General features: G+C 45.8%; 1 protein-coding gene across 1 annotated transcript in view; it reads left to right on the top strand.

Moving 5' to 3' along the window:
* The first annotated feature begins 193 nt into the window (after positions 1-193).
* UBE3B (ubiquitin protein ligase E3B) overlaps positions 194-15,093 on the top strand; it is a 33,095-nt gene continuing 18,195 nt past the window's right edge. Inside the window, exons 1-15 of the mRNA XM_034790910.1 lie at positions 194-805; positions 901-992; positions 2,010-2,179; positions 2,289-2,409; positions 3,428-3,487; positions 3,855-3,959; positions 4,059-4,155; positions 4,401-4,486; positions 6,269-6,351; positions 7,385-7,490; positions 9,116-9,236; positions 10,785-10,962; positions 11,212-11,381; positions 12,196-12,363; positions 13,905-14,076. Of these exons, the coding sequence (XP_034646801.1) occupies positions 954-992; positions 2,010-2,179; positions 2,289-2,409; positions 3,428-3,487; positions 3,855-3,959; positions 4,059-4,155; positions 4,401-4,486; positions 6,269-6,351; positions 7,385-7,490; positions 9,116-9,236; positions 10,785-10,962; positions 11,212-11,381; positions 12,196-12,363; positions 13,905-14,076 (1,676 nt within the window). The 5' untranslated portion in view covers positions 194-805; positions 901-953. The remainder of the gene's footprint in view (positions 806-900; positions 993-2,009; positions 2,180-2,288; positions 2,410-3,427; positions 3,488-3,854; positions 3,960-4,058; positions 4,156-4,400; positions 4,487-6,268; positions 6,352-7,384; positions 7,491-9,115; positions 9,237-10,784; positions 10,963-11,211; positions 11,382-12,195; positions 12,364-13,904; positions 14,077-15,093) is intronic.

Raw genomic sequence — 15,093 nt, 5'->3', positions numbered from 1 at the left:
GATCCTGGGGACGGGTGGGGGGGGCGGTGTGCTGGGGGATCCTGGGGACGGGTGGGGGGGGCGGTGTGCTGGGGGATCCTGGGGGGTGACCTAGTGCTGGGACAGGTGTGTGCTGCAGGATCCTGGGAGGGAAGGGAGTGTGCCGGGGAATGGGGGGGGCGGAGGGAGGGTTGACCTGGTCTGGGGAGTTCTGTTGGGTGACCTGTGCTGGGGGATCTGGGGGGCAGGGTGACCTGGTGCTGGGCGAAGGAGGCGTCCGGGGGTAGAGTTGTAACATTAGGGTGGAAGCGATGTTTGGGGACAGGGAGGTACCTTGTGTGTTGGAGCATATGTGAGTAGAGAATCTGGGGGTACTTGATGCTAAGGGGTGAGCAGAACATGAGGGGTCAAAAGCTGGTATGTTTGGGAGGAGGGGCGCTTGATTCTGTGAGACCCATTCTCTTAGCTGGAAACTCTGTTAAAGGGCTTGTTAAACTCTGAGGTCGCCTGGTAGCCAGATATGGTGACAGGTGGATTAGATGTATACAGGGAGATTTAGTGAAAGAAATTAGTTAATATTCATAATAATCTTAATCCTGGTGTTTTGTTCTTGTTATCTTATTTGTCAGGCTTTACTATGAAATTTAATGACGTGGAAATTCTGGTAGAAGAGTTTTACATGAGAAATAAACTTTTTTTTTTTTTACTTCCCCGAAGCAGGTTTAAGACATACCACTTGCAGCTGGTGGACCAAAACCATGATGCACCTTTCTGTGTTTTGAGGTTTGTCCAACATTTCTCTCTGCTGTGTGGGTGATTTGGGTAGGTGAGTACAGCCAAAGACATCTAGAACAACAAATGACATGAATAGACCCCCCTCTCCCCCCCCAGCATCTAGCATTGATTGGTTTATCTCTACAGAGACGAAGGAAGACTCTATTTGAAGTCAGACAGTGGATCGTGTTTGTATATGGATGAGTATCAGTATTTCTTCTGCAGAAGCAAATCCTCAGGTGAGTTTTGTGTAAAGTTTTTATAAAAATTCTTTGCCTTTAATATTCACACCGTAGAAATGTATGCATCTGAGCTTTGAAGGCTCCGGGGCTGTGATTGTTGCTCCATAAGTATTGAAACCGTCTCTAAATATTTACCGAGCAATTCACCTGTTACAGATGCAATAGAGTGGGCCAGTCTAGATGGTTTAGGGGCAGAGCAACGTGCTATCACATTGAGGAATCTGAGTTCAAGACCAGTTTCAGCCTCTTTCTTCCCTGGCTGGGAGCATGGTGACCTCATCCCCACCAAAAGTGGCTTTCTGGAAGGACTAGCCTCCAGCCTTCCCTCACTAGAGGGACAGGTCAACCAACTACAGGGAGATGAAGTGGGGAGGTAATGGGGAAGTTTCCTACAAAAGAAAGATGCTATATAGTCCCCATTTACCAAAGGGGACACTGGGAGGTTCCCAACATGCTTGACAGCTGTTTCATGGTCTAAACTGGGGTGATTACACTTGGATAAACTGGGTCCTTCCATCACCTCCTTTATTTCAGACAGTTCTGTTTTTATCCACCCTTGTTCCTCTGCCCTTTAGCATCTATAGAGGGTTCTGATTAAAGCTGATGTGGGAACATGATGAGCTGATGGGGGTGAGGCGGAGGTTTGGAAGTAGGAGAGGCAAATGTGCTGGCTGATGGGGGTTCTGGTACCAGACCTGTTCTTGTTTTCCCCTTAACTCTGCTGCTGACACATTGCGCTTTTGGCGCCCCTGTGTGCGTTGTACTTTGGCGCCCAGCTCATGCGCTATGTTCTGTGGACACCTAATTTCCTCTGTCTGAAGGTGGACACAGCCTGTCCAAACCAACCAAAGCAGGTCTCTTGGAGCGATGCAGGGAATTGCCCTTCCATGCACACCTGCCCTGGGGCTGTATGTTGTGTCCATATCGCTCCCGGCTCCCTAAACACTTGCTGCATGTAGTCTAACATCCAGGTAACTCCTTCCTTTCCCTCCCCCGATCTCATCTTTGTGGAAGGTTGCAAAAATGTTCGGTACAGCACAGTCATCCAAAGCCCAGTTCCTCGATAAAGCGCGTCAGGCCCGTGAGGAGCGGAGAGAGCTGAAAGAGAGAGAGAGAGCCGCCATTCAGATCCAAGCCCTGATCAGGAGGTTTCTTTGTCGATGCTGGCTGCAGAGGGAGATCAGGTGTGTGAAATTCCACCCCACGGGCGTTGTTGCTTGTTGCAAACTGAGCTCTTTCTGTAGACTACTGGCTTTTTAAAATGCTCAACATTTGATTCCTCCTCCTTCCCAGGAGAGAAGTGGAGGATTTCTTTGAAATAAATGAATCTGCTTCCAGTAAAAGAAGTGCACTTTCCATCTTCAAAATTTCCAGGAAACTGCTGTTCATTTTCAGAATTAAAGAGGACAAAGAGGTAAAGCTGCTGCTCTGACGCATTTCCCCCCTCAGATTAAAAATGTGTAATGTGTTCTGTCTGTCTAATATGTAGGAGCTGTTACTTGGCTTGTCACAACATGGAGGGTTCAGAGAGTGACCGCAGCTCCTTTTGTCTTGTAATGCCATGGTGAGGACAGTGGGGAGGCAGCAGGACGGACTGCTGGGAACTCCTGGCTCTGACACTCAGTTAATTTGAGCAAGTCATCTACTAATACACCCACTGGGCCAGGTAGCTCCGGTGTAAAGCACCACCACACTCAAGCAAGAGGGTTTTGTGTGTTCCTGGGTCTCTGATTAGGGGCAACACTCAAATAAGAACCTGAGTTAACTTTGCAGTGAGGACAAAGCCCGAATAGCCCAGCCTCAGTTTTTCCATCTGTAAAATTGAGATAATATTAATACATGCCTCCCAGGGGGGTTGTGAAGGGCAGTCCGGGGAGAAAGCACTCTGAGGATGAGTGGCCATATTAAGTTGTATTAAATCTGTTCAGCTGTATGTTGTTGTTCCAAGTTGCCTCTTTCCGAAGCTATTTCTGTTATGCCAGGAGAAATACAAGTACATCAAATGTTGTTGTAGTACTACTATCTGATTTTAAATGTATACTTAGTGTGACATATAGTTCCGTGAGCTTCAGCCATGTTCTCTGTCCTCCCCGTCAGTCCTTGGTGCCACAATGTTGGTTGGCCCCTGTGTTACAGTAACTAATTGCCTCATTGAAGTGTCACCCCTAGGAGTAAACTGATTCCTTCTCAGGCCAAGGAGTAATCGGTAATCTAAAAGGGAGCAATGATGTATATCAATGGGTTTTTCCTTCCTCTTAGGATACCGGTATTAGCCACTGCCAAAGACAAGATGCTGGTCTCAGTGGAGCTTCAGTTGCTTCTAGTGTGCAAAGCCTTTGCTTCCCGTAATCTGCCGTTTTTAACAGTTTTCCCCAAGTAACTGACTGTACTTGTGGGGAAGTACACTAACATGTGCGTCTCTTTCTTTACAGAGGTTTGAAAAGTTGTGTCGCTGTATCCTGAATAGTATGGATGTTGAGAATGAGCCCAAGGTCAGCAAGTCAACTTCGTTAGGGGGATTTAGGTTTATTTTTTTAAAAGTTCACTAATCTGAAATATCAAGAGTGAGAGACACTCAGGTGTCACTTATATTCCGTGGTGGATTGTTTTGATATGTTGATAAACCCCATAGAAAAACCCAGGATAGCTACATGGACCCATAAGGGTCAAAAGGGCATTTGCCGCATGGTACGATTTACAACCTGACCTAGTTATTACGGGGACGGGGTAATTCTGGTCCAGTGCTGGGATCTGCATGGCCTGTGGAAGTAGTTTTATTACACCACTTGTGGGCTTGTATGCTGGATAAGCTTAGAGCAGAAAAAGTTACCACAAATTTCTCCTGTTCTTTACCTGTAGGTGTGGTATGTGTCATTAGCACTTTCTAAGGATCTTACACTCTTGTGGATCAAACAGATCAAGGACATCTTGTGGTTTTGCTGTGAGTTTCTCAAACAGCTTAAGGTAAAAATCTTTCCTTGGTTTTAGCTCTGTGTGTCTTGTGGTTTCACACTTTAGTGTTGTAGACTTGATTTATTAATGTTTATGTTCTTTTTATTCCAGCCTGACATCCTACAAGACTCTAAACTGGTCAATTTGCACCTCACGATGCTTGTTACCTTCACAGACACTTCCACGTGGAAAATACTTCGGGGAAAAGGTCTGTGTGGCTCTTTCCAAAACCCTGTTGTAGCCACCCATCCAGACCTTTCTCCTCTCTCTTTGTTTCAAAGTCTTCCAGCTTGGGCTGCAGAAAGGGGATATTTTTCTTCTCTTGTATGCACTGCCAAGCTGTATGATTATGATAATAGAAGTTTGTCATAATTTACAATGTCTGACTACAGTTCATATAGATTATATGACACACACATAATTCTCAGAGATGTCATTATTTTGTCCTCGTAGGAGAAACCCTGCGACCTGCCATGAACCACATCTGTGCAAATATCATGGGACATCTCAATCAGAAGGGATTTTATTCTGTGCTGCAGGTTTGTTCGTGATTATAATAGTTGATGTGCTTTGCAAACCCTGCAGTGTTTTCTGCCTTAACTAATTTCTAAGTTTCTCCAGCCGTGTTGTTTCATGTTTGGGTTGGGTATGTATTGGCAGTGACTCTCTCTGAGAATACTTTGCTTATGGTCGGTGTGACATTCCCCTCTGATGTTACCTGGGCTGGTGATCTGCTAGGTCACTCCAATCCTTGACTCTGGGAGCCAGCCTTACCCTGCTCTGCTGTGAGAACCCCCACTCCTGGGCTGTTCACGCACAGCCTCTGGCAGGTAAGCTGCTCCCAGCTACTTGCAACCAAATGACACTAGCCAATATCTTTGGTCCCAGACACAACCCTTGGAACCTCCGTCTTGTAGTGTCCAGTTATGCCCGCTGGATGCTGCAAGCTTGTCTGAGTCAATTTAAGAAAGAAATTGATATGTACCAGGCTTGTTATCCCAAGGGGAGTCTCTGACATGCTTCAAACCAAACGCACTGCTTCAGGTAGAATAAACAAACAGATTTATTAACTCTAAAGATCGATTTTAGGTGATTATAAGTCAAAACATAACAAGTCAGATTTGGTCAAATGAAATAAAAGCAAGATGCATTCTAAGCTGATCTTAACACTTTCAGTGTCCTTACAAACTTAGATGCTTCTCACCACAGGCTGGCTGGTTGCTCTTCAGCCAGGCTGTCCCTTTGATAAGCACTTAAGTTGCTTGGTGTGGTGTCTGTAGATGTAGGTGGAAGAGAGAGGAAGAGCATGGCAAATGTCTCTCCCTTTTATCATGTCCTCTCTTCCCTCTTGGCTTTGCCTTCCCCCGCCCTCAGAGTCAGGTGAGCAGTACCTCATCGCAGTTCCAAACTGACCAAAGGAATGGGGGTAACTCCCTTGAGAGTCTAACAGATTCTTGTGTTGCTGCCTAGGCCAGCGTCCTTTGTTCCTGTGAGGCTGGGCTGGGTTTGTCCCATACCTGCCCCGATGAGGTGTGATCTGCCTCTGCTCTTGAAAAGTTTTTGCCTGGGCTTATTTTAAGCCATGAGGATACATTTTCAGTCTCATAACTACATACATGAAATTATAACCTCTAACCTTATTGTAACAACAATGCTCAGTGCATCATGAGCCTTCTGAAGACAGCTGACATGACAAACTTTGCATTGGATGCCACACAATCATTTTACAAGGATGAACATGGGGGTGCTGGGTGTTCCGCTGAGGTACAGAGCGTCACAGTCGGTAAACCAAAAAAACTCACCCTCCCCTCCTTTCCGTGAGCAATATTTTAATCTAACTGCCATTTCATCATCTCATTAGGAGATGGAAGGCAGCAGTGCAGTGCAGCTGGTTAAAATACAGAATTAGGAGTCAGGAGTCTTGAATTCTGTTCCCAGCCCTGCCATTGAATTTGTGTGTGATTTTAGGCAGGTTTCTTCACCGTTCTGTGCCTCACTTTTTTTCCATCTGTAAAATGGGGGTGTCCATCTTTCACAGGGTTGTTGCGAGGCTTCTTTATGGATTATAAAGGGCCATGAGACCCTCTGAAGAAAAGCCCTATAAAAATAGCAAGTGTGATCATAGTATACCTCTTTGAATGCAGTTTCTCTGTGCTCCCAGTACCTGGAACAAAAATGCTCTGATCCAGGCCAGTGACTTGAAACAACCACATTAAAGCAACACTCTCTCTAATTTCTTTTTATATCTCTTGAAAGTGACCATGTCCTTCAAGAACACAGTTGGATTCTTTCTCTAACAAGAGTTGCAATTTTCTTTTCAGATTTTGCTAACGAATGGCTTGGCAAGATCCAGACCATCCCTGTCCAAAGGCACTTTAACTGCAATCTTTTCTCTTGCATTGCGGTAAGGCAGCAAAAGCCGCTTGGGGTGATACGTAGCCAAAGCTGCTTTCAGTGTCTGTCTGAAGACCTCTTGCCCTGCCAGTTTCTCATTGTGTTTCTCTCTTTGTATCTGTCTGTGAGTTTGTCGTATTAGTGCATGATGCTAATTTAGGTGGAGAGCTTGATTTTTTGTTTTGTTTTCTACTCTGTACCCCTAAAATCAAGTGTTTATAAATCAGTTGTAAAGATCAGTTGTGGGGTTAAACTTGGAATGCTGTATTTCTGAGTGTTGGGTAAATAGTCTGAAGGAACTGGCCTTCTTTCTGCAAGTGTGATTCGCATCTCACAATGAACTGCCAGTGCGCCTCTAGCTACATAATTAAGGGTGCATGTCAGGTAGAGGTGCAGATGATCAGATCTGTGCTCGTAGTTCAATTTGCATGTGTAAATTGTGTCCCCAAAGAGGGACTAGCTAGAAACACCCCCCTGCGTTTCAAAATAAAGTTTTCACGGGAAGTTCACTTAGTGTCAGACCACGGTGCCCAAGGAGTATCCCTAAAGACTTTCACGAGCTAACTCTGAACCGGTTTCCTTCCATAAGTGTCATTTCTGGGATCATGGGATAGGCTCAAGTCTGATTTTCTGATGATCATTCCAGTAAGAGTAGAGTGATTTCTCACCCTGCCCCAGACTCAAACTGGTCTTGAATCAGTCACTTAAGCTTTGCCTTAGTAAATGGGAATTACTTATTTATCTACTTCACGAGAGTGTTGTGAGGTTTAATCTAGTTAGCGTTTATGGAGCTCTTTAGAGACATGGGAGGTGCTGTGTATTATGGAATAAGACTCCGCGCTGCCTCTGGCTTTCTTTGATTCCCTGGGGTCATGATGGATGTTGCTAAATCGCCATGATAGCAGAAGCCATAGGGGGCTGATTCTTTTCGAACTGACCTCTGTAGTGAGAACAGAAGCAGAAGCCAGTTCTGATAGAAAGGCTGCTTTTCTTAGGAAGCACAAAGTGTGAGGTTTGACGTATTTTTTTTTTTCTCTCTTCAGCCCTGTGATTGCTGCTCAGTTTTCTGACAATCTCTTGAGATCGTTCCTGATCCATATCATGTCAGTGCCTGCAATCGGGACTCACCTTGCTACACTAACACCTGAGGTACGTGGGCCGCTCCATCACAGAATCCTGAGCCCTTTGGCATATCAAATGTGCTGTAATTAGTCAGCCGCGACTCTCCAGTTACAAGTAATGGCGAGTAAAGAGTTGGATCAGCCTCTTAATGGCAACACATGTTCCTCCCCCATCCTTCATAGCCTGGGCTTCGAATGCTGCGGCAGCTGGTACAGCTCTCTTTAGTATTCTGTGTGCAACAGGCTCCTCAGTGAGCTCTGTAGAACTGTGCACAGCTTGAGCTGCGGTGGCATGGGGAGCCCTAGAACAGACAGGAAGGAGGCTCTTGTAGTTAATGCTTTGGATTAGGACCCTGGAGATCTGGCCCAGCCACTGGCTCCTTGCATGACTTAATTGTTCCATGCCTCAGTTTCCCCATTTGTAAAATGTCTTTGTGTGTGTATATCATGTACTCTTTGGGACAGAGGCTCTTACAGAGTGCCTAGCACACCCAAGCCCTGATTTCTAGTGGAGCCTCTCGTCAATCTTCCCACCATGCCAATGTCTAATTGGGCTGACGCTCTTAAGGCACATCAGTTTCATAGCCTGTGGCACACAAGGGTGTGACGTGGCCGGCATCACCTCCAGCCACCTTGACAGCCCTAACCGGATGGCTCAGGTACCCATTCTGCAGCTGGGTAAACTGGAGGTGGCCTTTTGGTGTGAGATCGAACAAGACTTGACCCCACGAGCTTCCTGATTGTAGTTCTGCACCTTAGCCACTCAGCCACCACTGCTAGGTGCTCCCATAATACAAATATTAAATAACAGCAAGCCAGAATGTTATTTGTGCTGGGGTTTCAAAACTGGTTTGAGTCTGTGTTTTAGTAGCCGTTAGAGTGGTTTGCTTTGTGTTGGTGTTTAGAGTGCTGTGCACATTTCTTACCAGATAAGATACCGTGGCAACAACTGATAAATGCAGAGCCTCCTCCCAGCTCAGCGGGGCATGCAGATGAATAGGACATTGTCATGGAGATTTATCCGCTCAACTCTGGACATCTCCATGGTTTAGAGAAACTGCAAGTGGCACAGTTTGGGGTGTAAATTATTCCTTAACGTATTCAGCTGGGTGTGTGTGACCTGAGGCTACTCTGCTTCTCTTTGTTTTTAGGAAGGACACCTTGTCCTTCCATCCCCATGGTGATTTCTGACAGGGGAGCGAAGGAACAAAGAGATGCAAAATCATCTATCCCATAGAGCGGGATCTTCGCTGAGCAGTGATACACTGCCCACTAATACCATGTGGTTTGTCTGCTCCCTTTCACAGCATGGGCCGATTGCCGGTGAATTCCAGGGAATGCAGGCATTTTTAACTGCCAAAGACTAAGGGCAGGTGAAGGTTATCCTTGTGACTGGTTAGAATATGCCCAGTTCACCTGCAGATCTCCCTTGTGGCAGGCTCCCCACATGCCTGTGATCTTCTTGTGAGATCTCCTCTTTAGCGTGATTCTTTGGCATGAAGCCTGTGCAGCCCCTGAACGCAGTGATTGCTCACAGGAATGAACAGACACCCTGAATCGCTGATGAGGTGTCAGGTCTGGCGGCTTTTGTGTGACGCTCTGTTAATTTAACTTGCAACTTCTCAATCGTTTAAAAACAATTCTGTTTTTCAGTGTCTGGCAGTGCTAGAATCCCATGACCTTTTCCGCAAATTCATCTTATTTTTAAGTCGTGAGGCTCAGTGCCGAGACGTCTGCGTGTGTTTAGAAGGAAGCCATACTCTTTGTTTACTGGGTAAGCATGTGTCCGGAGTCTGAGCATGTTCCACATCAGAAGAGAAATTTAAGAGTCTTTCTTTGCTTTGAGGAGAGGGCCCTGTGGGAGTGAAATCTGAATTCCTCTCTTGGGGTCAAGGACTCTGGATTTTAAAATCCAACATTTTCTGAAACAACCATTTGGGTGGTTTCTAAAATAGCTTGCGTCATGTATGTTTGGAAGGACACTTAACTTCAGGTTTAATGTAAGGTATAGAAATGTAGGGCTGGGAGGGACATCAAGAGGTCAACCAGTCCAGCCCCCTGTGCTGAGGCAGGACTAAGTGAACGTAGAGGGTCATGCTAAGAGACCCAGGAAACAGAGGAGGGCGGTTCAGGAAGAGACCCCTTCCTATAGATGTGTCATTTTGAGCTAACAGGAAATCCTAACCTCAGCTTGCTCTCCATTTAGACACTGATACAGCAAACACGAAATTACCTCCTATATTGATATGCTACTGAAACTTGCTGAGTTCACATCAGCTCTGCGGAAGTAGTCAGAGGAGCTGTTGTAATTCATGAATGGCCTCTAGATTCTCTATCCTGGCTACTGTTAGGAGCGCTCTATTTCATATAATGCTGCGCAGGAAGTGTTGGCGGGAAGCAAATGAAATGGCTAGCACAGAGCGTCACCTTGGTGTGGGAAGTGTGTACTGGAAACTGGGCTGAAACCAGGGACTCCTCTGGAAAAAGTCAATGAACAACCATCCGAGAACAGGAGACAAATTTTGGTCACTGGACAACTGAATTGGATCTGAATCTCTTTAAGGAATGGTTCTTGAGATTTAATCCAAACCCTGTGTGAGTGAGGGCATTGTCCGTGAAAACACTGTATTCACTGAGCGTCATTGACTTTGTCGATTTTTATGGATTCCAAGGCCAGAAGGGTTCATTGTGGTTGTCTAGATGGATCTCTTACGTACGGCTATAGAGCTTCCCCAAAAGAATTCCTAGAGCAGATAAAATAAAATAAATCGTTTAAAAAATAGATCATTTAGAAAACCATCCAGTCTTGATTTAAAAAGGGTCAGTTATGGAGAATCCATCACAACCTTTGAAAAGTTGTTCCAATGGTTAATTACTCTCACTGTTACTTGCACCTGCTTATTCCAGACCTGAATTTGACCTGGTTTCTCTAACCCATTCAGTCCCCCAATTCGTTTTAAGACCTAGGACCTCAGTGATTCTCCAAAGTTAACATCAAAGTCAATGGGGAATTTTGCCCCTGAATTCAGTGGGAGCAGGAAGCAGCCCATACTGATGGTTTTTTACAATTACCCTTTCCTGCTGTCACTACTGAAGGCCCTGAGTCAGTGTTGCGTTAACAAATAAACAAGGAGGGGATTATGAACAGACTGGCCAGAGCATTGGGAGCAGACGGGTGGGATACGGCCCTGCACTGGTGAGGAGTGGAGAGGTGGTGGAGAGAGACTGATCTCAACCCCTTTCTGTCTCCAGTAAAGGTCTCGTACTAATTCTCATACAAATGTCACTCCTCTTCAAAGGGCTGCTGCTGGTTCTTTTTCAGGTAACCTCATTTATCTGGGCTCCTTGAATGACAAAGTGCTAGAGGACGAGACTGCTCACTTTGTGAGCGTGCTTATCCAAATGCTCTCTTACTGCCAGAAGTATGTGTCGCAAAAGAAATCCAACCTCACGCACTGGCACCCTGTCCTTGGCTGGTTCTCCCAGACGGTAGATTATGGGTAAGTGAGCAGGATCTCTGCGACAAGTAATTCTGAGATTTAATTCATAACTTGGCCAGGTTACACATGCAGTACCTTCTGTCACTGTCAGGATGGACAGTGTGTCCACCATAACGCCTTGCATGTCCTGAGTTGTATTTTAATTGTGCAACCTTAACACTGCATTCATATGCAGCTTGTTAGATGCGATAAAGCCATTATTACAACCTGTCTATCTCTTTCTCTCCCTTGCCCTGACTTTTCTTCTAGGTTAAATGAGTCCATGCCTCTGCTCACAAAGCAGTTGCAGCATCTCTGGGGAGTCCATCTAATTCGCATCCTCTTCAGTGATGTTCTCAGCAAGAAGCTGGTGGAGACTCAGGATCCGACTTATCCGTCAGGGCAAACTGCTTCCCCACAGAACAGCCTTCCCATGAAAAGTTAGTTCAGTACAGGCCAGGGCCTGGGCTCTGTGTCTTCTCTCTCTTCCTGGCAGAAGTTTGACTTTCTTCCCTTTAGTCAAATGCTTTGAGTAGTTTTTTTGCAGCACCTGCTATTACCTAGCTAGAGGCAAGTTCTTCCTGGGGTCTGATCCCTGTTCTGATTACACTGTGACGTTGGCAAGTCACTTATCTTCTTGGGGACACTTGCCTGTTTCCAAGCAGGGTTTGAATTGTTTCTCAAGTGGTTTGAAGATGAAAAGCACGATGTAATCCTTACCACTGTTACTGGGGGGTCTCCGTATCTTACAGTGGTTGGATAGTATCCCAGCTTCACAGGTGGAAACTGTGGCACAGCGAGGTTAAGTGACTTTCCCATGGTCTCACAAGGAATCATTGGCAGAGCCTGGATTATAGCTCTGGAATTGTTAGGTCACAGTCTCTTGCTTTAACCCCCTATAACTGTGCTGACTCAGTCTACTGTAGATATGTGCTAGATATTATAACACAACTAGTGATTCCTATTACATTTGGGTAACGTTTGAAACTAGAGAATGACTTGTGAATGATCCCCGTGTCCCCAGAGAACGGCTTGGTGTTTATGGAATGGAGAATGTTCCTATAAAGCATTCTGCCATGGGGAATTCACAGAAATCTGCAGTTCTGTGGCATGACCCACTCAATCGGTTACCGTCCTTACTAAAACCCCCATTGTTATGGGGCTGCCCGGTGACCCAGGATAAGACTTCACCTGGTGATGAATGTCTCCGTCTCCAAGACCCGTGTTCATGTGTCTCCCCTTATCTCCCACCAGATCTTTTCAAGCGAGCCTTCCAGAAGTCCGCCTCTGTCCGCAACATCCTCAAGCCAGTTGGAGGCAAGCGGGTGGATTCAGCAGAGGTGCAGAAGGTTTGCAGCGTCTGTGTGCTGTACCAAACCACGCTGACGACTCTGACGCAGATCCGGCTGCAGATACTCACAGGTCAGTGGGGTGCGGGGATGCGAATTTTTGTCTTTTCTTCAAAATAACTTTTAAAATAGAGGGGGGTGGAATCTTCTAAAGCTCTAAACTTGTGCCTCTCACTGATTCTTTTGACTCTGCTGGTAGTTGTATTACACAGGGCTGTTTATTGACCAGCTGGATGCAAAGCTTGTTCTATCCTGGATCATATGTCTGATCAATAGCATTCATCGCTGCTTTATCAAATGTTAGCTCTCTAGAATACCAATGAAAGCAAGTTCTGCTCCATTGAAACCTGCTCACTTCTTATTGACTGAATCTGGCGCAATATCTTTGAATAATACCCAGTAATACCAGTCTTTATGTGGTGATCCCATTGCGTGCTTCCGTTATATTCAGTGTTCCCTCTAATTTTTTCCATCCATGTGTGGTATGAATTTTGTGCATCATATCGAGGTAATGTGCGGATGTGCACCACCAGTAGAAACCAAAAACCGAGATATAATGTATGTTTTTAAAAAGTTACCATAGGGATCATTACTCCAGGCAGGACAGGTTAAGCATTTTAGAACTCACTGCTCAAAGAATTAAATTTAAGTGTAAGAGAGAAATAAAAATTATGAAATGCACAGACCACTCAGAAAACTAAAATAAGACACTTGGAAAGAAGTATCAAGAAGTAACAACAATGTGTGTGTGTGTGACAGAGATAGACGCGTGTTGTCCCTTTCAGTACCCTGACCCCACTTTAAGTACATTGCCCTTTTAAGTAGATCAGCAAGTTCAGACGCAGCAGCAGCTGCCAGCAAGCTCCCTCTGTCGTGTGTTGTCCCCCCCTGCTCTGTGGAGGTGGGGTGGAGGGAGGGGAACACCTTGACATCAACACCCCTCTCCTCCTCCTCTCTTCGCTCCTCCCCCCCCCCCGCTCTGCACAGCCAGCAGGAGGCTCCTGGGAGCAGCTCCAAGGCAGAGGGCAAGGGCAGCACACAGCAGTGGGAGGAGGGATAGCCTGCTGGGCGGCCACCCAGCCCCGCAGTTTACAGGGAACTTAGGTTATATTAAGAACAAATTATTTCTCTTACCACCTCCTCCCTCCTTTCTAGTAAGCCATCACTGGTCTAGTGGCTAGAACAGGAAACTGGGAGTCCAGACTCCTGGGTTCTGTTCCTGGCTCCGCCGTTGACTCTGTGACCTTGAGCAACTTGCATGACCTTGCCCTGTGTGCCTTGCTTCCCGATCTGTACAATGGGGATCATAATGACAGCGTCACAAGAGGCTTTGTTAACTGATGCCTGTCCAGTGCTGTGAAATCTTTAACTGAAAGGTGCTGTAGGTGTGCAAAGTATTCTTAGCTAGTTAAGAGGCTTCCTTCTGGTCTCATTGTGACTGTAGAATACTTGTTCACGTGAATCGCACCCATGACCACTGTGTGACTTTCCTCTTCACCAGTAGATAGTTTTGCAAAATAAACTGTTATCTGAAACAGGTCATATTCATCTTCCCCTGCATGCAGGGAAAAGAGCTGTGTTAAGGCTTGTTTTCTTTCGTTTTCCCTCCTGTAGGCCTCACTTATCTTGATGACCTGTTGCCCAAATTGTGGGCATTTATCTGTGAGCTGGGACCCCAGGGTGGATTAAAACTCTTCTTGGAATGCCTGAACAATGACACAGAGGAATCCAAGAGACTGCTGGCTATGCTGATGCTGTTTTGTGACTGTTCTCGACACCTTATCACGTAGGTTACTAGCAGATGGCTCTTTCCACGGAATTCGAATATACAGATTAAATGCTCTTTGAGTGCCAGGGTGGAGAGCCAAAACGCTGCTGTAATTACATATAGATAACTAAAATGCAAGAGCAAAACTGCATGCTTTGCAAAGAGTGTGTTGTGTAAGGGATGGGCGTGTGGCAGGAGAGGTAACTAGGTACTACAGCACTGGATGCCCTAGGAACACTTTTTCTCAATGCTTGTGTGCAACAGCTGCATCTTAACACAGGGCAAATTCTTCAAAGGCACACATCATGCTATAAGAAGGGGCATTGTCTGGCTGGCAGGACACTCCACTGGGAGCCTGTGTACCTGGGTCTATTCCCAGCTCCACTGCCCACTCGCTGTGTGACCCCGTGCCACTTCCTTGCCTATGTAGAAAGTCTTCCCATCTGTAAAATGAAGATAATTCTACTTACCCACCTTGTTCAAGTGCTTTGCAATCTACGAGTAAAAAGCCCTCTAAATTGTCAGAGGGTGGAGATGGATGGCAGGAGAGAGATCACTTGATCATTACCTGTTAGGTTCACTCCCTCTGGGGCATATGGTGACCAGACAGCAAATGTGAAAAATCGGGACAGGGGTGAGGGGTAATAGGAGCCTATATAAGAAAAAGACCCCAAAATTGGGACTGTCCCTATAAAATCGGGATATCTGGTCACCCTACTGGGGCACCTGGCATTGATCACTGTCAGCAGACAGGATACTGGGTTGGATGGGCCTTTGTTCTGACCCAATACGGCCATTCTTATGTTCTAAATGTGATACTGTATTGGGTGTAGTTTATTTCTCAGACTTTTTGTGCTGTCTTATGTTAAACTCAGATATTGATCAAAATCAGTAAATACATACTATTGGTTTAGGGGTTTAGCTCCTGTTTTAGTCATCACAGGAAATGAGAACTCCCACTAAACGTGCCAGGCAAAGTGCACTCTCTGCAAGCCCTCTCAAAAGGGAAATAAACCAACATTTGTTTTCCTCCTC

This window comes from Trachemys scripta, chromosome 15 (genome assembly GCF_013100865.1).
Source record: "Trachemys scripta elegans isolate TJP31775 chromosome 15, CAS_Tse_1.0, whole genome shotgun sequence".
Taxonomy (NCBI): domain Eukaryota; kingdom Metazoa; phylum Chordata; order Testudines; family Emydidae; genus Trachemys; species Trachemys scripta.
The sequence above is the reverse complement of the archived record's forward strand: the minus strand, read 5'-3'. Positions and strand labels throughout refer to the sequence as shown.